Source organism: Carassius gibelio, chromosome B8 (genome assembly GCF_023724105.1).
Source record: "Carassius gibelio isolate Cgi1373 ecotype wild population from Czech Republic chromosome B8, carGib1.2-hapl.c, whole genome shotgun sequence".
Lineage (NCBI taxonomy): Eukaryota > Metazoa > Chordata > Actinopteri > Cypriniformes > Cyprinidae > Carassius > Carassius gibelio.
Genome location: NC_068403.1, coordinates 16,533,374 through 16,557,987, shown reverse-complemented (window position 1 = coordinate 16,557,987; position 24,614 = coordinate 16,533,374). Strand labels below are relative to the sequence as shown.

The 24,614-nt window shown below is 36.4% G+C and overlaps 1 protein-coding gene across 1 annotated transcript; it reads right to left on the bottom strand.

The window, feature by feature from the left end:
* Positions 1–466: 466 nt before the first annotated feature.
* Positions 467–23,385, bottom strand: pgm5 (phosphoglucomutase 5). The gene is made up of 11 exons (XM_052563940.1): positions 22,757–23,385; positions 20,692–20,854; positions 19,847–19,993; positions 19,623–19,748; positions 19,348–19,538; positions 18,145–18,299; positions 11,087–11,202; positions 6,394–6,529; positions 5,861–6,044; positions 2,562–2,699; positions 467–1,750 (listed from the first exon to the last, which is right to left on the bottom strand). The coding sequence occupies exons 1-11, from the start codon at positions 23,012–23,014 to the stop codon at positions 1,661–1,663; spliced, it is 1,704 nt and encodes a 567-aa protein (XP_052419900.1). The 5' UTR covers positions 23,015–23,385; the 3' UTR covers positions 467–1,660.
* Between the last annotated feature and the right edge of the window lie 1,229 nt (positions 23,386–24,614).

Here is a 24,614-nt window from a genome sequence, read left to right as displayed (position 1 = left end):
CCGGGGAGCAGTTGGGGGTTCGATGCCTTGCTCAAGGGCACCTAAGTTGTGGTATTGAAGGTGGAGAGAGAGCTGTTCATGCACTCCCCCCACCGGCCCGAGACTCGAACTCACAACCTTTCGATTGCAAGTCAGACTCTCTAACAATTAGGCCACGACTTCCAAGAACACATTACACTTTAATATATATATATATGTGTGTGTGTGTGTGTACACATTTATTTTAAATTGAAATATTTTACAATATAGCACTTTTTACTGTACTGATAAAGTAGTCGTGGCCTTGACGATTAGAGAAAAAAAAACAGAAACCTTACTATTAGACATGTTTTGTTTTGTTTTAGTCATTGTAATTACATCATTGAATCCATTAATTTATGAAAGAAATGACAGAAGATGGACATGCATAACATGCAGTATAAGTCTTTGATCTCACTGATTGTCTGACAATAACCAGAAGCCAGGACACACAAAAGATAGAAGTTTATTTATGCAATGTTTAGGATACAAAATTAAAATACACTTATGGCCATAGTATTTATTTAGTTTCATCAAAATAGTATTTAAAAGGGAGCATTTGTTTTTCACCTTGGAGTCATTGTAATGTGTACATGGTTTATAATGGACTTCTAAGAACAGCAGAATAAAATAAAAATTAAAAAACTCTAGGAAATATCTTAAACACTGGCTTCACTTTCACTTTAACATTAAAGAAATGTATTGTAAATGTCAGAAGTGTTATATAATAATAATGGTATAAATAATAATTAACTTAGAGGCATGTTTCTAATCAAACAATGGAATGCTCATAATCCATCTGACATTAAACAATACTGATCCATGCAAGATTTTAAAATAAAAGATAAAAAAAGTACTAAGTAATATGTAAGCCCAGCTGCTAGCCAAAAACTTTACTTTGACTCATTTCATTCTTTGATTCACAAAGTTCATTTGCAGCACATTTCAGAAAGTGATCAGAAAATTGCAAATCCGTGTAAAAGACTGGATGTAGGAATTGTAGCACAACTGTTATTAGGCAATCTTTATGATTATTATTTCAGTGGTTCATTCTTGGACATGAGCTCAGTTCTAGCTGTTGCATAGGATATGATGTGTTTCTAATGTGAATTTCACAGAAATAAGTAAATATTGAACGCCATTGCTCCCCCTTTTTAACTGATTGTTTTGAATGCACTTCTTTGAAACAGCTACATTGTAAACAAAAGCACACAGTTACCAAATTCACAAGATTTAGGGTTTAGACCCCATGCATCTGAATCAAAAACAAAAAGTGGTCTACATATGTTCTGCTTCTAACCTCATTCTAATTGAACTAAACACATTAAAGGAGCGTTTGCTTGAACATGAAGAAAACACTTTGCTCCCTTCGGATTTTTTAGTGGTTCAAATGATTTTATACATGTGCAAAAGAAATGAAAACCATACAGAGGCCATTTGTAAAGACAAATGAAGAAGAAAAACAAGACAACGAGGGGCGGAAAGGAGAGGAGAGATGATGAAAGAGCAGCAAAATAATAGTTGGCACATTCTTTGTGCTGCTGAGTGAAAGCCACAAACAAAACTAAAAACTAAAACAAAAGAAGGATCAGATGAGTGAGGAAAGTGATTTTGGCCCCTGATGTGCAGTGTTGGATTGGTCTCAGGTGATCACATTGGGGCCTTTGCGTCCCGTTCTTTCGTGGATGTTGGAGATTTTCAGAGCAATGGCAATGAGAGGACCCAGCACAACCTACAATGGTCAAAAGAATGAGTGAGGAAATGGATAATAAAGAGACTGCTAGTATCATGAAACTAATGCAATACGAAGGCAAACTGCATTAAAGGGATAAATCTGAATCGACAACATTTGATTGTCCACATATCCCTCTTCTTAAAAATAAATAAATAAATAATTTGTATATAAACCAAATGAATTGGGTAAATCCATAAACATTAAAAATGAAAATACTCACCGTTTCAATAGTATAGCCACAAGATGAAAAAAATATATGCATGTTAACATTACTTAATAGTGAAAGAAATAATCTATAAAGTTATATCCAATGAAAAAAAATTAGCTTAATAAAACATATTTATTAACTAAATCATGAACGTGTTTTTATAAAAATATAAGCCTCAAATTTCACAAAACCAACAAAACTGGGCCCTATTCACATCTATCATTAAGTGTCTCACTGTAACCTTGATTTTTACTTCTTTTTTTCTTTTTAATCGAGAGATGAATCAAACTATTATTATTCCATAAACGCTGTCGATTGAGTACCTTAAATATTATTCTTTTCATGATCTTTAGAGCAATAATGATCATGGCTATGACATCTTTGTAATTCAGAAGCTGCTAACAAGGCATGAGGACATATGAATGATAACAACAATAAATTCATTTCCTCACATACAGTAGATGACATATTACTCCCATACAAGCAAAACACAAAGTAACTTTTCAATAACTCATATATGAGTCCACAGTCCACTTGGGTGTGACGTCATTCCCAGCTTTTGAGTTCAATTTATTTGAATAGCTAAAGTGAAATGTTCACCTGAGTCTCTCTGTTGTGTCTCTCTGGGTCTCTCTCGTAGCTCTCGGCGTAGATACGAACAGTGGCCCCGGTTCCAGCACCAGTACCACTGAGCCGGAAGATGATTCGGGACGAGTCTGTGAAGATGATCCTTAGACCCTGCAGGACAAGCACAGTTATAGAAACACAGGTCACTTTAATGCCAACAATTCTGATTGATCACTGAGTTGTTCCTTGAATCTACAACCTTCAGTTACCAGCCCGAAACATTAACGAGTATGCTACACCATAATATCATTTGGGATGTGAAGTACAAATAAACTGTAAAAACACTCAACATGGCACACTGTTCATAAACAACTCATTTAAAATGGAAATTCATGAAGATCTAGGCTGGTTTTACTACTTAGATTTCCCTTGTAATTCATAAAACTATCCACTAGATGTCAGCGAAACATTATCAGAAAACTGGTCAGCGGTCAAGTGACAGTTAATATTAGATCAAATTTAGATTCGTTTATTTCATAGTTGATTAAAAATTTATTTTAAAAAAGTTTGGCTTGTACCACAAAGTTTCCCCCTTGACCACGCTTTAAAAAAAGAGAAAAAAATATCCCATATCTTATGTTGCTGACATCACTGGCTGTTCATCCAATCAAACTCAACAGAAAGCACAGTCATTTGAAAGCACCTGCCCAAATGAGGCAGATGGAAAATACATGCACTTATTCTCAAAAATACTTTCGGGATTCATGAGCAACAACTTTTTTCACTGATAACATTGTGTTTTATGCAGTGAATTATTAGGATTACATAACTTTTTACAAATATACGCACATTTAGAATACATTTACATAAATATATATTTTTTTTCTGTTTACACCTAGGTCATGTAAAAAAATGTTTTGCTTATTTATTGTGCTTATTAATTTCGCTACTCACTATTAAAAATTGATATATTTTAATTGGAATTTTATGGACAGCCAGTGTTGATGTCTAATTCAGAATCTGGGTCCCAAATCAAAACCAGAACCACTGTTATAGATGTAATATTTGTGTTGGTGTGAGTCTGCGTGTGTCGTGGTCTCCGACAGCTGAGGGTCTCTTCGGTGGAGAGAAGAGGATCGGGACAGCTGACACAATCCGGCACTGGGAGGAATGTCTGTTGTAATAATACACACTCAGCTGTGGAGACGCCGGCTGGATGGCGGTCGGTGGGAGATCACTGACTGAACGACTGGCCGTGACCCCAAGTCACCAGTGTGAAATCACACCAAATCATGAGGCTCATAAATCAATCTGAAATCAACACTGTCTCTAATGCTCCCAAATATGGCATATATTTGATGAAAATAATGTGAGATAATATACCAATTGAAAAGAAATGCTTTCTTTATTCAGGCAAAGCTGAATGCCCAGCATTTGTTGCTCAAGAAACATTCTTGTGTAAACCATCATTTTTTCAGGATTTTTTTTTTTTTTTGATGATGAATGGAAAGTTCAAAAGAGAGCATTTATTTAAAACAAAATAAAGTAAGTAAATAAATACATAAATACACTTGTCAGTTTTGGTCAGTTTAATGTGTCTTTGCTGAATAAAAGCATTCATTTCTGACCCCACAACTTCTGAATGGTAATGTATAACAGCGATTGCCACTCGAGATGACAAGTAAATGAGATGTTGAAACGCTAAGGGTAAAGTGTCAGGATAAAGTCAAGAGGTCAAGGTTTGGCTGGTTAGCATCCAGTAACCCCCTGCTGGTGGATGCCTCAACCACGTCACTTTTGTCCTGCGAGACATTTTTCTGGAGAGGGAGAAGGTGGTTTCCATAAATTCCAGGTCAGAAAAGATTGAGTCAGCTGGGTAAACTTCAAACACAAGGCTACGCAAGTGTTTATATGTGTGTGTGTGTGTGTGTGAGACAGACCACTAAAGGGCTCTGCATCTTGGTACAGCAAATCCAGGCCAGATAAAGATAAACCATCCACTGAAACATCCTTCTCCCGTTACTATCAAGCACATGTGTGTCTCTGTGCTTTAGCACATCCTTCAAAAAAGGAGTGAGTGACAGCGAGCAGCTGAATGAACATTTCTCGGCACGAGTATATTGTTCATTTCATCAGTCCCGTATATACCGTACACACATAACCAGCTAAGTGTGAATGTAGATGCCCAAACAAGAAATCCCACTCGAGTCCATGTCCACAACAGGACACGTGCCATACTAAATAGCGTATAATTGCAGAGCATAAAACCTTAATGCTCAGCAAACCCCTTGCAGCTCTTTATACTAGCGACTAAGCTGCAAAATCTCTGACAGTTCCTCATTATCTCAGATGAATAAGGTGCACTAGGGACCAATGCGCACATTTGTTTTCATCTCCAAATCACAATTATTTACATGGTTCATTTCAAATTAATTAAAGACACATGTTGTAAAGATTCATTTTCTTTTGATCGGGGAGTTTAAAGCATAGTTTGGCTCTCCTCACCATAATACAGTACAATGCAATACAATATCATTTTTTTTCATCTAGATGACCTTTGCCATCATTAAACGTTCACTTAAAGTTCATAAAAAATACAGTAATAATTTAATAACACTGTTAAATGTAAGTCTCAAAATGAACATCCATTTTATGCTACACATTATATAAAGTTGCTTAAATTCACCTGTATCATATATATATTTTTAGCAAGGATGTATTAAATGTATCAAAAGTGACAGTTTAGAAATGACATTTAAAATGCTACAACAGATTTATATTCTTTTGAACTTTCTAATAATCAAATAATATTTTAAATAATGTATGACAGTTTTCCCAAAAATATTAAGCAGCACAACTGTTTTCAGCATTGATAAATAATAAGAAACGTTTCTTGAGCTGCAAATCAGATTTCTGAAGGATCATGTGACACTGAAGACTGGATTATTGATGCTGAAAATTCAGCTTTGCCATCACAGGAATATATTATATTTTAAAATATATTAAAATAGAAAACAGATATTTGAAAATGTATTAATATTTCAGAATATTACTGTTTTACTGTATTGCTGATCAATTAAATGTAGCCTTAATTGGTGAGCATAACATTAACAAAATCTTAACAACACATGCTGAACTCCGCAGAAAACATGTTGAAAATGCACTGTAAAACTATTTAGCAACACAATATTTTGCTGTTGTGAAGCAATATAAAATAAAGAAGTGTTTTCTGTCTCCTATTTGAGTGCACATTAATTAAGCAGAATGTCTACTCTAGTGTGACTGCAAATTGACAGGACACCTCCCATGTTCTCTTGAAGTGCTGAACTGACCTGTTTCCTGGACACACTGCCGTCCACTGGGTCAGTGTACTCAAAATTATCAGCCTTCTCCACACTGTAGATGTTATTGCCCACAGAAAACTTCTGAGCGGTAAAAGCTTTATCAGTGAGAACAGCTTCCAGATCTCTCATGAGGTAAAACGCTGCCCTGCTGTCCACCCCTTCATAGTCAAACCTGTCAGATATCAAATACATAAAACAAACACTAATTAGGTCAATATAAATGAAAGATTGCAAACATAATCTAATAGTACCTACAATGATAAATCATGGTTTCGTGACAATTCGGAGAGCTCCCAGGATTTTCACATGACATCTACAAGTAGAGCTAAATATGGTGAATATGGGAAAGGCAAAAGCAATCCACATTAAAGAGATTCTGCCTGCTGTACTCTATCTCATAGGAAAAGGGGTGGGGGGTACTGTAAGTATACACAAAGAAATATACTGAAATGTCCCAAGAGATATGAAGACTGATGATAGCAATGAAGCTTGGGAAGATGCTGTTTTGGGGTTTAGCTCACCTACAGAAGTAGTTGCGTCCCATTTTGGCCCAGTGATCTCTCACTATTTCTTCCACCCCCTGCTTACGCACTGCCAGGATGGACAACCATACCAGAACGGACCACAGGCCGTCTTTATCTCGGATGTGGTCTGAACCTAAAAAAAAGAGATCAAATGAGTCGATTTACTCTATACTGCACAAACTTTTAGGGACGGTAAGATTTTTTACAAACGGTAAGATTCTCATGTTCACCAAAGGTGCATTCATTTGATCAAAAATACAGAGAAACTGAAATATCATTACATCTGAAAATAACTTTTCTATTTGATTATATTTTAAAATGTATTTTATGGTAAAGCTGAATTTTCAGCAGCCATTCCCAGTGTCACATGATCCTTTACAAATAATTTTTAAGGATTCTTTGATGAATAGAAACAAAAGCATTTATTTGAAATCTTGTGTAACATTATAAATGTCTTTACTGTCACTTGTAAACAATTTAATGCATGCTCACTAAATAAAAATGTTAATATGATACTCCAACTCAAAATAAAAATTTTGTCATTAAACACTTTCCCCCCATGTCGTTCCTAACTCATAAAAGCTTTGTTCGTCTTCAGAATTCAATTTAAGATATTTTGGATGAAAACCGGGAGGCTTGTAACTGTCCCATAGACTGCCAAGTAACTTTCAATGTCAAGGTCCAGAAAAGTATGAAAAGCATCATCAGAATAGTCCATCTGCCATCAGTGATTCAATGTAATGTTATGAAATGACGTGAACACTTTTTGTACGAAAAGAAAACAAAAAATAATGACTTCATTCCACAATTTGTCTCCTCTGTCTCTCTGCATCACCATAGCGCCATTTTAGAGAATATGAACTGAACGCAAGCAGTGTATGGTCTTCTGTGTCAGCCGCGACACAAGGATACGTTTTCTACATGTATTTACACTTTGATTTGAAAGAAAACAGCACATCCGTGTGGTGCGGCTGACACAGAAGAGCGTTTCGTTGCTTGCATACACAGAGGAGACGAATTGTTGAATGAAGTCGATATTTTTGTTTTCTTCTCGTAACGAAAAGTATTCTTTTATGGGTCTGGAACGACATGGTGGTAAGTGATTAATAACAACATTTTCATTTTGGGGTGGAGTAACCCTTTTATTCTTCTTTTTAATTTTTTTCAAACATACTAGCCCCAAACATCTGCACATATTTTTGATATAATTTAAATAATAAAAGTCTCAAAAACAACCTAAAAAGCCCAGAGGATTCATGTGAGATGGCTCTATATCGGGAGGAGCTAATGATAAAATGAAAGCCCTCCCTCCCCTGGTCAACTATTCATCTGCTTGATTTATGCTCAACGTCTTCTCTATGACTTTTGCTCTTTGATCTGGTTTATTTCATGTAATCATATGTCAGGAAAGCGTATCCGACAGCTGCTCTCTGTGTGTGACTAATGCTGGAGTATTGAAAAATGCTCGGGCCTACCGCATTTCACATCAGCAGCCAAAGACTGTTGTAAGCCAACATAATGTTTTATAATTAGTTTTTTGACCCCTAAAATCAATAAAACACAATAAAGTTCACTTCAAAAGCAGATTTTAACATCTATCAGCTTGTCAGACTATTATCTGCTAACTATCCCTCAGCCTACAAAACAATAAGTGTGACGCAGAAGCGATCTGGTTCACAGCCAGAAGGGAAACTTGCTTAATGCCAATATTCCACACACTGAATCTGTACCAGATACCAATACAAACAGATAAAACATGTGATGAATGCATGGTATATGTACAGTATGTCTAGCAGTCGAGAATGTTTTGTGGAAAAATCGACTGACAGGAAGGGAAGAAGAAAAGTGACCCGTGACAGCACAGTAATCCTGAAGCAAAGTCGGAACATAGTGAATAATGAGCAGGCTGCTCTTTTGACACCTACAGACAATGCCTCGTGTTTCACTCAAGGTCTTATTGATGGTGTAAAATCCAGAGGCTTTGCAGATCGACCCTGCTAGCTCACAGAGCCAAGCGTCTGTCTGCCCAGCAACATCATTCAGCGCCAGTTGCTTATTCCACATTCAGCTGCCAAGCACAACACAACCATGCAATAGCCTAACATGCAGGGGTTCACCTTCATATATGGGAGTTCCTCCAACTATACACTCTCAGGAAAAAAAGTACAAGGCAGTCGTTGGGGTGATACCCTGAGGTACATCTTTGTACCTTATTTACACTTAAATGGTACATATTAGTACCTTAAAGGTACATATTAGCTCTTTAAATATATATTTTAGTACCTTAAGTGTACATAATAGTACATTGTGAAAGGGTACTGCCCCAGCAAGTTTTGTACCTTTTATATATGTAAAAACTCTGTACTTAAAATTACCGTATTTTCCGGACTATAAGTCACACTTTTTTTCATAGTTTGGCTGGTGCTGCGACTTATAGTCATGTGCGACTTATTTATCACAATTAATTTGACATGAACCAGGAGAAATGAACCAAGAGAAAACATTACTCATATACATTGATAATATATATTTGCCTTTTTTTTTTAATTACCGTATTTTTCGGACTATAAGTTGTACCTGAGTATAAGTCGCATCAGTCCAAAAATACGCCATGATGAGTAAAAAAAACATATATAAACCGCACTGGAGTATAATTCAAATTTATTTAGAACCAAGAACCAAGAGAAAACATTACCGTCTCCAGCCGCCAGAGGGCGCTCTATGCTGCTCAGTGCTCCTGTAGTTTACACTGAAGACATAGAGCGCCCTCTCGCGGCTGTAGACGGTAATGTTTTCTCTTGGTTCTTGGTTCTAAATAAATTCGAATTATACTCCAGTGCGTTTTTTTTTACTCATCATGGCGTATTTTTGGACTGATGCGACTTATACTCAGGTACGACTTATAGTCCGAAAAATACGGTAATTAAAAAAAAAGGCAAATATATATTATCAATGTACATTAAAAAGTTTCAGTTCAACTCCTGAGACATAAAAGAGAACATTGTTAAAGAAACATCCATTTAAGTCCTAATAACTGTATGCTTATCTTGTTGATTAGATTAGGTTTTGATTACATCAAAGGGATAGTTCACCCAAAAATTTTTATTCTGTCATTAATTACTCACCCTCATGTCGTTACAAACCCTTAAAAGCTTTCCTCGTCTTTGGAACACAATTTAAGATATTTTGGATGAAAACCGGGAGGCTTGTGACTGTCCCATTGACTGCCAAGTAATTTAGACTGTCAAGGTCCAGAAAAGTATGAAAGACTTCATCAGAATAGTCCATCTGCCATCAGTGGTTTAACCGTAACGTTATGAAGCGATGAGAATACTTTTTGTATGAAAAGAAAAAAAAATCCTCCTGTCTAAGTTGCATTGCTGCCTTTGTAGGGTTAGAGAGCTCTTCGATTTCATCAAAAACATCCTAATTTGTATTCCAAAGATGAACAAAGGTCTTACAGGTTTGGAACGACATGAGGGTGAGTAATTGATTACAGAATTTTCATTTTTGGGTGAACTATCCCTTTAAAGGTTAGTTCATCCAAAAAATGAAAATTTGCCCATATTTTATTTACCCTCAAGGCATCCTAGGTGTATATGACTTTCTTCTTTCAGATGAATCCAATCAGAGTAATATTTAAAATTGACCTTGCTCTTCCAAGCTTTATAATGGCAGCGGGTGGGTGTATTTTTTTTTTTTATAAAGAACTACAACCACTAATTTGCCATAAATCTTTGCTTCTCACTCCTTCAACAACTTCTTCTGTGCCCCCACCCTGTGCTTTTGTGAGAAAATCAGAGGAGTAGTCATTTGCTTTTGCCAGCAGAAACCACTCCCACTTTCTCACCATTTCAGATGATTCACTGCCCTTTTATAGCAGAAGACTGATAAAGAGCTACAGTTTGGACGCATGTACTAATAAAGAACTACATCTGAAAATGTCAATGAGATAAAACGTCATAATGATTCTTTAAAGGGATAGTTTACCCAAAAATGATATTTCTGTCATTTATTACTCACACTCTTATCATTCCAAAACTGTACATTACAACCTGTAGAACACAAATGAAGACATCTAAGATGAAATCCGGGAGCTTTCTGACCCTGCATAGACAGCAACACAAATTAAATGTTCCCAGCCTCAGAAAGGTAGTAAGGCCATAATAAACGCATAACACACATAAACCTGTGTCGAATTCTGACATGGAAGAGAAGAAAATGTTGAATAAAGTTATTTTTGTTTTCTCTTTTAGCACAAAAAGTATTCTCATAGCTTCATAAAATTAAGGTTGAAACACTAGTCTCGCATGGATTATTTTAACGATGTCCTTACTACCCTTCTGGCCGAATGTGGTAGTTTCACTGCTGTCTATGCAGAGTCAGAAAGCTCTTGGATTTCATCAAAAATATCTTAATTTGTGTTCCAAAGATATACGAAGGTCTTACAGCTTTGGAACAACAAGAGGGTGAGTAATAAATGACAGAAATCAAATTTTTGGGTGAACTATCCCTTTAAGAATGCTTTCTTTTGTGTTTGAAAGAAAAATAACATCATTCGAGTTTGGCACAATATACGGACAATAATGTAAATAAAATACATTTTGACAGAAGATTCATGATGACTGGTCAACTTCAAACGCTCAAGTAAGGCTTTTATGTGCTTTAAGAGGACTCTGATGGCACCCACCTGTTCCAAAGCTTTCCTCTCCACAGAAAGAACACCTCCCAGAATCCATCAGGCTGCCAAAGAATCTCCAGCCTGTGGGAGTTTCATAAAGCGCCACCTTCATAGCCTTAGCAACCCTGTAAACAAACAGGATGCATGAGTATTACAGTGCAATCCAATTCAGAGTTTATTTAGACGAGATGAAAGCTGAAAAGAAAGATATCATCTCATTGGCTAATATCATCACCCCTTTGGAGTATGGTTGAAATAGTGTAACTAGCTGCATGTCACTGCAATGTAAAAAGAATAAATGTTTTATAGGTACCTTCAGTAGCAATTAATATAATATAATATAATATAATATAATATAATATAATATAATATAATATAATATAATATAATATAATATAATATAATATAATATAATATAATACAATAAAAATGGATTTCTCATGCTGAAATCATAAACAGACTACAGGCAGATGGACGTGGTGTTAGTTTCTAAAAATTACTAATCCATGTCTATATATAAATACAAAACTATATGATAAACAGCAACAAAGGACATAATGTGAAATAAGACAGATGTTGAGGTAATGATCATTTTCTGTACTCCAGGCAAATAAATTACCATGCAGTTTTCTACACACTCATTGGTATTACCTTTCAGTATCTGTCTTTCTCACTGATTCATAAATTAAACTGCATATTTTGTCTTCTTAATCCAGTGTCTTTATAAGGCAAAAAGCAGAAAGAAACCATGCTGAGATTTTGGCTGACATTTATTTTGAGATTCAGCCATGTGCCTAGAGGAACAAACAGCACTTTAATCATCGGTGTGTAGTCTACACCTGTTTAACTTCCTTATACTGTCAAACTCCTGCGAGCTGTCACAGAAACAGGCCTACTCCTAGAAAATATTGTCATACAACATTACTGTTTAGACAGTAAGTTTTGTATTCGGGAATTGTAATCCTTCATGGCTATGAAAATGAAAGATATTCAGTGTCAAAATTAAAGCCAACGAGAAAACAAGTGGAGGCTCTCATTTATAAGTCTCCTCTTATGTTTGTTGTTCTTGGATAGTTGGCTAGATTCATAACTATTTTCAGACATTGCAGTCTGGCATTATGGGTAATGAGTTGCTGAGATCCCATCAGATGACGGGATAGATGAGAGGGAACCGATGTAAATGAGAAGAGTAAAGATGCAGCTGTTTACTCATGGGTGGAATTACTAAATATGGGAAAACAAATGTTGTTAACCCAAGGGACAAGGAGCAGAATGGAAAGCCTGGCATACGGACAACACACTGGAATCTTTGACCCCCTTGACTTGTTTTCAATGATTTATTCTCATATTTGTGGCCAACACAAGCAGTTCTATCTCTAATCCAGCATCTGAAATATTTTGCATGCATATATTTTCATGTGGGTGTGACTGGATTGTAACAAACAATTCTATCTAGAAAAGACTTTCCAAAGCATTTGGAAAATAATGTGTTCAGCTGGGTCTTAAAGTCGGCAGCTGTTCCTAACTTGAGTCTGGGAATAAACCCAGTTATCAACAGGCAGAATGTTAGCATCAGCTGACAGTCTCATTAAACTGGTATCCCAATTGTACTAAAATGATTTCCATTTGCATTCCTTGCTCCAAGGTATAATAAAATATTTTTGAAAGTGAACCTTTGAATACCAACAGTGCTTGAAATTGATTCATTACAATATAAACAAATAGTTTAAGGACTTGGCTACCTTATAAAGTCTGATCTAGTGATTGGCAGACGACCAATATTAAATACAAAAATACTAACAAATAATCAGCTTTGTTTGCATTCATGCAGCATACACGGTTTTTAATCTAAATTGGATTTTATAGTTTTGAAGCTTGAAGCTTAAACTGAATGGTTTAACTTTTGTTGTGACTACAGTATACAGTAAATTACAGTATACTACATAAAACACCTGTACTAAGCAAAAACAGCAGACCGGCTGAATAAGATGCGGATTAACTCTCTGAATGCAGTTGGAGCTTATGGAACATGCAATATAATGTTAACTTGGTTATACAAAAAGCAGCGCTATGTGAAAACAGCTTTAATACTCATTATACAGAGATGAGATGAAAAGAAAACACCATCTAAACTATTCTAAAGACAGTCAGTTCCCCTTAGAGATACATTCATATAAACTCCCACCTATCGCGATTCATTTAACATCTCAACCGGTTTGAATCGTCACATATTTGTATTGATTTTCAACCAGCTTGGGGTGCATCGTTACATCCCTATTCATTTTTCAAATAAATCAGTGTTGTTAAATGATTCAGTTCAGTAAATGATTCAATGACTTGCTCCTGAAAACAGTTTTTGAACAAATTAGTTCAATGAATAATTCAATGACTCAAACAGTCACTTACATTGAACAATTAATTATTGTTATTGAGTTGTTGAACGAATCAGTTCAGTGAATGACTCAATTAAAAACTCATAACCTTCTTGGTGAAACAATGTAACCTGCAGACAGAGTTACTTAAAAATCTCACCACTAATTCACAAAAAGTTCCAGAATGTAATATAAAGATGCATGCCATTTCTATGAATCATTCAATTAGATGAGTTTAAAATACGGTTACACTAAACACACTAGGACTGCAGTTACATTTAGACTGGATTGTCCTGTGTATAATCTCCCAATATTTCATCAGTTCATTCTCAGCATGGTCACATTCTCTCTTCCCCTTCCCACATGTAGGGAGCACGGCAGATGTTTCCTTTCCATTCTTAAACCCCTAAACACACTAATATGCACACATACAGTACAAAGACACAGAGCTACTCCCTTAAACACAGCTCAGCAAACAAACACCAGACCTACAGCACACATATTCTCTAGTAGATTATCTCCACTGCCACTTAACGAACACACACTCCTGAGAGGTCCACAGTATAAACACACAGCCACAGTCTAGAGCTCGCTCGCCGCCTAAAAAGGTTTACAGCAGAGATGCCTCGCTCCAACAAATCACACCCAGAGCTAGCTGGACAGAATGATACAGATTCATGAACAGAGAAACTTAAGGGTTCTCTATCACCAGCTCCAAAACTATAAAATCGCACTTTTAAAGAATCGCAATACAAGAATGTTTTGATTACAGTTGATTTCGACAGATAATTAAACAGGATCAGTTCCTCTTCTGACTTGAATTGAATGACAATTTCTGGTGTGAACGATTTAAAAGTAAGTGTATCCTTATAAACAGCTGTGCAGATAATATTTATATATTTATTATTTTATAATAATTTATATACCGTAATATAAAAAACTAAAAAAGCAATACATTCATAAACATCTTTTCTGGAGAATAAGGAGGACCCCTACTTAACTATCATTTACAGAATGGAAAACATGACACTCTATTCTATGCTATTCTATGTAAGGTATAACTTTAGGCCAAACACAGAGTTAACTTCTCTTTCTTTATCTTAGCCACACCAGTAGTTAAATTCTCATTTACTCTGTGTTTATGACATTGAATCAACCTTGCAAAGCCACTAGGAAGTGAATAATGAGTCACAGAACAAAAAAATATATAATGATGGGAGGAAATCAAGGTTAATTCTGGTGTTATGACACAATAAGCACTTTCTGACACTTTTTAATGCCTGATTGGGCAGTGCTAAATAACATCACTTCCTGTTTGAATATCAGCTTTGTAGGGACAGTGCACCCACTATCACTACAATGCCTTACAAACCTGTATGACTTTTATTTCCACTCTGAAACTAACCAAAATAACCTATTTTGAGAAATGTCTTAATGTTTCATTTGTCCATACGATGGAAGTCAATGGTAACTGAAATGTTAACAAACTTTTGTGCATAGAGGAGAACTGTATTCAGAGAGGTTTTTTTGAACACTCCCTGTTCCCCATTGGTCAGCAAAACAGACAGCCCCTCCCTCAACTGATACGATTGGTTGAGCAGTTGCTGTGTCAGAGTATGCAATGTTTTGAGCACCACATATCCACACAAAATAGGCACCAAATTGAATGGGATAGGAAAAAGTATTAACGCCCCAGAAAATTACACTTTACATTTAACAAATGTCTTCTGATTGCACAAAATCACAATTTATTTCTCATAGCACAAGATCCGGTCTCAAAGCAGGCAGGTCTTTAGCATGATGCACCCTGAAAGTTATTTTTAGTGGGGTGAATGGTGTCTCCAGGAGCGCATGGTTGAGCTAACACTGTTATTCTTAGGGAGTGAGTCTCCATGCGGTAACCTCTGGCCCCATCACTAATACTTTTACCACTCAGTGTCTTGCACCAGACAGAACAAGAAACAGAAAACTAATTGTGATAGAGTGGAAGGATCCTGATGGATGATTTCCTCCCTGATCATCAACTTATGAATTTTGAGACAGAACATGACAGCTCTGAACTCTTACAGTATGCTTAAGGAAAATGTCACTGACTCACAATGTGACAGTCATAAAAAGAAACTGTTGCACGCTATGTGAAAACATCTGAAGCTGAACCAGCAAGTGTACTTGGCAGTGCCAAGCAAATAATCTGTAGTTAATATTCATTTACATAATTGATATTTATGATTGTGCAGAACAGACAAACCTAATTTAAAGTTAAAGGGGTCATATGATGCAATTTATATTTTTCCAGTCTCTTTGGAGTGTAACAAGCTCTTGATGCATGAAGAAGATCAGTAAAGTTGCAAAGACTAAAGTCTTAAATCCAAAGTGATATTCTTTATCAAAGTTAAGACTCTGCCATGCCCCCTAAAACAGCTCATTCAAACACGCCCCCACATGTCTATGTCACTGTGAAATATTTGCATATTACTGCCCAAATGTTCACGCAAAGAAAGAAGGCATGGTTTCAGTAACCGCAGTTAGTGTTGAAGCAGTCATGTCAGGGAGATGCTGTGTGTATCTAGGAGAAAGCAAAAGCACTTTATTTGGCCTTCTGAAAGTAGATTAATTTAGGATCTTTAAGATTACTTAGAACAGCAACGCATTTTATGGACGACTGTTTTGTGAACCTTAGAGAGGAGGTAATTCTGACTTTGCTATGACAATCTGGCGCTTCTGAATCGGCTACTGTCAGTATGTTTTGTTATTATTTTAAAGGGGGGGTGAAATGCTATTTCATGCATACTGAGTTTTTTACACTGTTAAAGAGTTGGATTCCCATGCTAAACATGGACAAAGTTTCAAAAATTAAGTTGTACGTTTGAAGGAGTATTTTTGTTCCAAAAAAACCACTTCCGGTTTGTCACAAGTTTCAGAAAGTTTTTTTCGAGTATGGCTCTGTGTGACGTTAGATGGAGCGGAATTTCCTTATATGGGTCCTGAGGCACTTCTGCCGGAAGAGCACGCGCTCCTGTATAGCAGAGCACTGAGAGGCTGAGCACAGCCTGATCAGAGCGAGAGCGTCGCGAAAAGTCACAAAAGAAGTGTGTTTTTGGTTGCCAGGGCAAGACAACCCTGCACAGATTACCAAAAGAGAAACAGCATTAAGGGACCAGTGGATGGAGTTTATTTTTACAGAGCATCAACGGAGTTGTGCAAGTGTTTTTGTTTGTTCCCTGCATTTTGGATTGCACATCGTTTATTTCTTAAGGATAATGCAGTCCCAATGGAAAAGGGTCACGATTGTGTGTTGGAACCGCAGGCGGTCAGTAAAACTGCTTCAAATATCTCTGTGTTGTCAACTTAGCTATCAGCGTGTAAGCACATCAAGTAAACAACATGTTGTCATCAAACTGCACTTTCCACATGTACAGCTTAAAAAAAAAAAAAAAAAAAAAAAAAGACGACATAAAGTGGAACTCATTTTCCAAAACCGCTAAGCAAATATATACAGTTTCAGTACATACCACATAGCATACCGCCTTTGCTGATGCTGCTCTTGTTAAATTTCAGCCTCTGGATCTGTGTCACAGCTTCCACATGCTCTCAACTCAAAAGCCTACTGGCGCTCGTGATTCTTTAGCTCCGCCCACACGTCACGCCTCTAGGTGCTCATGTTTTTCCGGGAAAAATCGGTACAGACTATCTTTCTCTTATAAATATAATAAAAATAAAGACTTTTTGGAGTTATGAAGGATGCAGTACTACTCTATAGGTACTCAAGATTAACAGGATATTGAGTGAAAACGAGCATTTCAACCCCCCTTTAAGTATTTGCTATAGAATGTTCAAATGTGGATTTTTTGCACATTAAGTGTTTGTGTGTGTATGTGTGTGTGTGTGTGTGTGTGTGTGTGAGAGAGAGACAGGGAGTGGAGTCAGCTGTCTTAATGTCCGTGGCTTGTGTACTGTAAACACATATGAGCTTCATCACTGTGTCTGTCATGTGACTCTGTTCCCCTTTCGGGCTTGAACTGATGGTAAAACTAAGGATATTATTATGGAAAGGAGCGTTACATTTCCGATGAGTCCTTGCGGTGTTCAGCCAATCATAATGCACTGGGTTAGTTGGCCAATCAGAGCAGACTGCGTTTGTCAGGAGGAGGGACTTTGTAGAAAACGACTTGTTTGAGAGAGGTGGGGCATAGAGGACCCACAATAATGTACAGTATTTAAACAATAATGTGTTGACATTAAAGCATGTTAATATATTCTGTTACACCAAATACACCAAATAATGATCTTTAAAAAAAAGCATCATATGACCCCTTTAACAGTTAGTGCTCTACGGTCATTCTGCAGGAGGTAAGTAGTATGTTTTTATCAGACAGAGCGGTTTGAGTAATTTTTAGTGACTTAGTTCATTTTCAGCAAGGCCTGCAGCATGTCTGTGAATAATGCCATTTCAGTGCTATCATCTGAGAGCATGGTACACACTATCAGAAAAAAAGGTACAAAGCTGTCACTGGGGGCAGTACCCTAAGGTACAAAAGTTAAAAGGCACGTCTTTGTGCCTTATTTATCCCTAAATGGAACCTATTAGAACTTTAAAAGTATAGATATTACAGGTAACACCTATATTTTTCTATAAATGTTATTTAGATAAAAATAGGTTTATTTTTAACAGTTAGATTATCAAGTGTTACTTACCGGTCAATGGCTGTGCTGGTTGGCATACTGCGGGCAAAACCTCGGATTCCTCTCTGACTGAAGTAAGGGATGCAGGAGAGGTTTGCAGCCATCACTGCCAGTGAATCTGACGGGCTCACAAAGAATCCATTCTCACCCATAATCATGTAACGATCCTATACATTAGACAAACATATCCAAGATTACACAACAGTTAGTTCCTGTCATTTCATCTGATTAAACAAGCAACATATCATATTTGATCTAAGTTACTTGTTAATTGATCTTTTACATTAAATAACCAGCTGCTGCATCTTTTGAAAATGATGAAGAATATCATTTCCACTATAACACTACTGTTTAAAAGTTTAGTTTTTTCTTTATTGAGCAAGGATGCATTAAATGACCAAAAGCTACAGTAAACATTTATATTATTACAAAATAATAATAATTATTATTATTAAAAAGACACTGTTTTCTTGAATTTTCTATTCATCAAAGGAGTGAAAAAAATCCACAAACATATTAAGAAATACAACTGTTCTCAAAAGGGATGAAAAATGTTTCAAATCAGCATAAAAATATAATTTCTGCTAATAATTCAGCATTCCTGTAGCTCAAATGGTAACGCATTGCGTTAGCAAGCAAGCAAGCGCAAGGTTGAGGGTTTGATTTGATTGGAACACATGATAGGTAAAAAGTGTTAGCCTGAATGCACTGTAAGTCGCTTTTAGCGTCTGCTAAATGCAGTAATTTAATTTAATTCAGCTTTCCCAAAACAGGAAATAAATGACATTTTAAAATATATTAAAATAGAAAACAATATTATTAATTGTAATATTATTTTAGATTACTGCTGTCTTTATTTTTGACATAAATGCAGTCTTGATAATCAAAAGATGTCTTTCTAAAACATTTTTTTTTTTAATTTACCTACCCTAAAATTTTTATTGTTAATGTAAGAGTACGTGCTTCCTGTTTCTCACTTATTTGCAGTATTAAGAAATAGAGATAACTAAAAATAAATTAAAACAGAATGAAAAACTGATAAATAATAATTAAGAACTGGAATCAAAACAAGACTCTGACAAAGAAGCTGTAAATAATTCAGAACAGCCCTGATTCTTATGTTTTATGTCTGAATATTATTCTTAAGAAGTCTTTACATTTTTCTCTGTGTTTGTGTCATTTGTAAATGTTTATAAGATGATAAGAGACAAGCACCCCGTCTGCATCAAAAGCAGCCCCAAAGCCAAACTCTCCCCCCTTCATGGAGTCCACCAGAAGTGCAGCGAATGCAGGGTTAGGGTTGGGGTGTTGGCCTCCAAAGTCCTCCAGAGGGACACAGTTAACAGCAGAATTAGCCGGAGCCCCGAGCTCATCACATAAGATTCTTCTGACATATGGTCCCATAGCTGAAACAGATGACATAAAAATGGGACTCTACAAACAGATACAAATCTGCATACAAGTATTTGCAACTGTTTACAGGAGTTAACCTCCACTCATGGCATCTATTCGGATCTTCAGCTGTTTTGGGCCTGTCAGCAAGCTCTTGATGGCACCAAAGTCAAAAATTCCCCGCAGCATGTTTAGATAGATCTCGACTGAATCCACAATCTCAACTGAAAAAAAAAAAACAGAAGGAACATTTTTAAGCTCAGCACATGGGTGTGAAGTGTAGTTTGTGGAAATAACGTGAGAATAAGTTAATACGCCTCACCTCTGAAGGGCTTAAACTTGTTCTCCAAGTCAAAGTCATGGCGGCCAAGGCGGGACAGGTCGATGTGGAGGTCAAGGCAGATAGCGTATTCCTCTAGTGTGCGACTCACCTGATGGATCCTCTCCATCACTGTGTCTGGGGATGGTCCTGGAAACAGGAAACAGAAACATCTCAAATATTAAAAAAGGCCCAATGACTATAAGATGGATCTCAGAATACTGCATCTGTCAATCAGAAATAGAAATAGGTTTTTAAAGATTTGTAGCTCTATGTGTTGTCAGGATCCAAAATAAACTTAATTATTGCTCTAGAGGAACAAATTACATGAATACATTTTGTTAGGTATATACTTCACAATAATCTACCAAAATAAAAAATATAATGCACCACACAATGCATATTCACATATTTGGGATATGTGCAATTTCACAAAGAGAGACACTGACACATGAACATGATGCTAAAATAAAAAAAAAATCATTCAAAGATTTGAGACCAGTATATACATATTTTATACTGCATTGGTATTTTTTGTGATGTTTGTCACTAATACGCAATAAAAAAAATTTAACTGAAAGTAAAATTACATTTAAGGTAAGCATTATATTTTAGGTAAATTTAGTTCAATAGATAGATATTTTTACTGTGAGATTCGAGATGTACAATACTGTTCCACTTGGGTTTCATGGTGTGAATACTTTTTCATGACAGCTTACACAAAGTTAATGTTAACACAGTGATTCCTTTAAAGACTGATATTACACAAAACATACTGAAATCAGAATGTCATCATCATTCTGAAAGAGCATGCATACAGTGTGTCCTATGCACTTTAATATTCTCACCTCCATTAGCGACATTAAATTTGATCCCAAAGTCTCCCCCTGGGCCTCCTGGACTGTGGCTTGCAGTGAGGATGATTCCACCGATGGCTTTTATCTTCCTGATGATGCAGGAGACCGCTGGGGTGGAAAGGATCCCATTGTGTCCAATTACCAGACGTCCAATCTGAAATCATGTTTTGGTTTTATTGATGTGCAGTCAATGGAGTCAAGTGTTGTTTTGGACTCCACTGACTTACACTGTATGAACAAAAACTTAAAACTTTCTTTCAAATATTTTATTTTGTGCTCCACAGAAGAAAGTAAGCAATACAGGTTTGAAACGACAAGTGTAAAAGTGCACTTCTACACTTAAGATCCAGAACAGGCCCTTTGCTTCCAGACCTTCACCTGTCATGTGAGTGCTATCATTAAATTATACGGTGGCCTTTAAACCTGCCACCTTTCAGAGGCATCAGTCATGGCTACTGCTGCATACCAGATCAACAGCTACATCCGTCTGGAAGCTCATTCCTGTAGGAGCAACAAGCTGACTCAGGGAAGAAACTAAACCGCAACGCACAATCGCACACTAACAATTTCTAAGTACTCAAATGAGCCTTGACATACAATCCCCTCTGCCATAAATAGCAACCTCGTTTATCAAGCGTCAAGATTACTGACAGATACTTTCTTTCTAGCTCACAAGACAGCAGCCCAGACATCTCAGAAACTTTGTGACTCATTAAGCTTTACAAGATCACCCACTTTCTATAAATAGTGAGTTATTTGGCATCTCTCACCCAAGCATTTAAAATGATGGACAAGTGCACTGACCCTAGGCTTTTTTGGGGGGAATAATAATATGCCAATTAAATAACTCACTAGGCTCCTGCTTCACTTAGCCTGTTGTTTTTGCTTGCATCTCTGATGAGTGTGAACTGTATTCCCAGCACTCTTTGAGCAGCTTATCCATATAAGGTTCTGCTTTTGGATACACAGCCTCAGTATATCATGCCTCTGAGAGCTACCGAGTTTGTATGGAAGAATGGCACTGATACAAATTACTAGAATTAAGGATGGAAGGCAGGGTTGACTGTATTTTATAATATGAATGGAATCAAGAAAAATTAGAGCGTCACAAACAATGACTTGGTTTCATGCTCAGACTGAACCAAACATCAAATCTTCATTAGAGGCATAAAAACACACTAGAAATGTTGATGAACAGAGATTTGGCTCGCAGCCATATGTTCTGGGTTTCCCCATAGCGCATGAACATGAGAGGTCAAAACAAGGGAAGCAGCAGCGCTCCAGGAAGAGTGTGCAGGGGAGGGATGGCACCACAGATAAGACATGATTTGGCCAGGCCAGTACAGAGATTTGGCTCTAAAACTTTCTCTCATTACACGCACAGTTTGTGGCTTCTCAGAATTTCCAACAAAATGCTCAGACTTTTTCCATATCAAAATCCAGATATCCTTGAATAAAAAAAGATATGACCATTTATACTATAAATCCATGTCGTGTTATTTTAAATCATTAAACTACCCATGACGACCAGATACATGACAAATCATGCCAAAAATCTTGTGTTTTCAAAGACAGGTAAAATGGTAAAAATAATGAAAATGATAAAATAGACTAGGAAAAATAATAAGAATGAATACACCAGTAGGTAGGTATAAGTAAATAAAAGAATAATAAAAAAATATTTTGTATTTCATAAATCAGAAAATCTAGCAAATGTTTAGCTAGGAAATTATGAATAAACAAACAAATAAATAATAATGCATTTTTGATTATATCCCAGGAAATTTATTATATTTCTTAGGAAATTATAAGTAAATAAATATAGATTTTTTTGTTTTGTTTGTTTTACAGATTAGAAAATCTATAACATTTATTAGGAAGTACTTAAGTAAATAATAAATTTAAAAAACTTAATTTATCTCATTGGTTATATTTTAATGATTTAGATCAGAAAACTTAATAATGTATCAGAAAATGTTATTGGAGTACTTAATAGATTAGTGAACTAGAAGGGCATGCCTGAGAGTTTTGTTTTTGAAGTATTGACACATCTTACCCCGTTGGCAGCTGCCATTTGAACGATGACTTCAGTTGCAGTCCGGCTGAAGTATCTTCCGTCGCTGCCCACCACCATAGTACATCCCTGACGGTCCCTCAAGTCGATGGAGGACAGCAAACTTTGGATATAATTTTGCAGATAGTTCTTTTTACTTTCGAAAACCGCGGTCTTCTTTCGCAGCCCATTCGTCCCTGGTCTCTGGTCATCGAAGGGGGTGGTTTGGATAGTCAAAATGGGTATGGGGGCAGTTTCCATGACTTTCTGAAACGCTTCGGATGTTAAAATAAATAGTTTGTTGATAGCTGAATGCGGTGAGATATAGTGTTCAAAATATCGTCAAAAGCAACAGAGAGCGTTGACGGAGGCAGCGAGCAGGGTGCGCCACAGCGCAGTGCGCTTCAGTCCAAGGAGATTATTTGAGACGCGTCCCGTGACGCTTCTTTGGAAAACTAGTGTACGACAGCTGTCTTCTCATCGCACCAGGACAAACTGTGAAGTAGGGCCGCAAAATACAGAATAAATGGGTGTAAAACGGAAATAAATATTCCAAAATGAGGTCTTGTGCTCACCGACACTCTTCTCCCGAGCTGTCACGCGTACGTTTGCTCGCCAAAAGACAGGGAGGGGAGAAAACTCTATATAATGAGCTAACACACTGGCCAAAAATAGCCCATGATGTTGGGGAGCGCATAGTGACAGTGTGCTGCTGTGTAATCGAACGCCTCTTCTGTCCGTGGCCCACAAATGTCATATCATCAATAAAATTCAGCAACATTCAGAAAGACAATTAGGAATACCAAATTTACAATGCTAAAAGAAGAAAAGGGAGACCGAGGCTGATTGGCACAATTAACAGTAACTATGGGTTTGAGTCATTTAAACAAATCGTCCCATTGGAATTATAAGGTTCTATCTGACATTTTTGTCAAAATTGAGTTATTCACTCTTATTCTGTGACAATTTATTTACATTATGTGATGTTTTATTTTAAGGATTTTTTACTGAAAAAACAAAAAGATTCTATCTAGAGAAGTCTATGGAACACAAAAACTTTAAAGCTCAATATCTCAGAACGCAGATAGAACCTTATAATTCCATTCCAAGGGGACGAAATGTGTCAATTATACAAAAGTCAAGTTAAACGTGTTCTGTAGAAGTGGATTTATGTGGGTTTCAGTCTTCTAATTCAAAACCATTTTATATTACAATGATTTTGTGAATTCTGTTATTTAAACTGAACTCGGTATCATATTTTGTAAACTCTTGAGTAAACAAGTGAACAATAAAACCACACTGATCACTTCAAACAAACTTAAAGGTTGGACTGTCTTCTAAGGACAAAGACATTTTTCAGAAATGTCTTGTAGAGGCAAGGTTACATACTTTTTTTTTTTAATTTAGGTAGTCTTCATCGTTTTGATGGCCAGTGGTTTGATAGGCTGTAGATATTACTTTTGACATGATTGTTGTTTCAGTAGCCTATTGATTTAAGGCATGTAGCCTATCCACAATCACTTTAAAAAATAACCTACCCTCAAAAAAAAAAAGAAAAAAAAAAAGTATATATGGAGTGAAAAGTGTAACAATTAAACCATATTTTTTTTTTCGCCGTAGATGGATTATTTGACTTAGTCAAGTAAATCAGTCAAATTTACCAAAGCAAGCACGTGCGTAATTCATCGAGTGCGAATGATTTCACGAGCTTTAGTCTCCATCTAGTGGACATAAAGTAACAGAAAATGTCCTGCATGCAGTGATGGGAATCTATTCTGCATTGCATACAACACGCTGTTACCAGCATTCTAGTTTTGAAACGTTGTATTAAACACGCAATATAAAATAGATATGTAAAAAC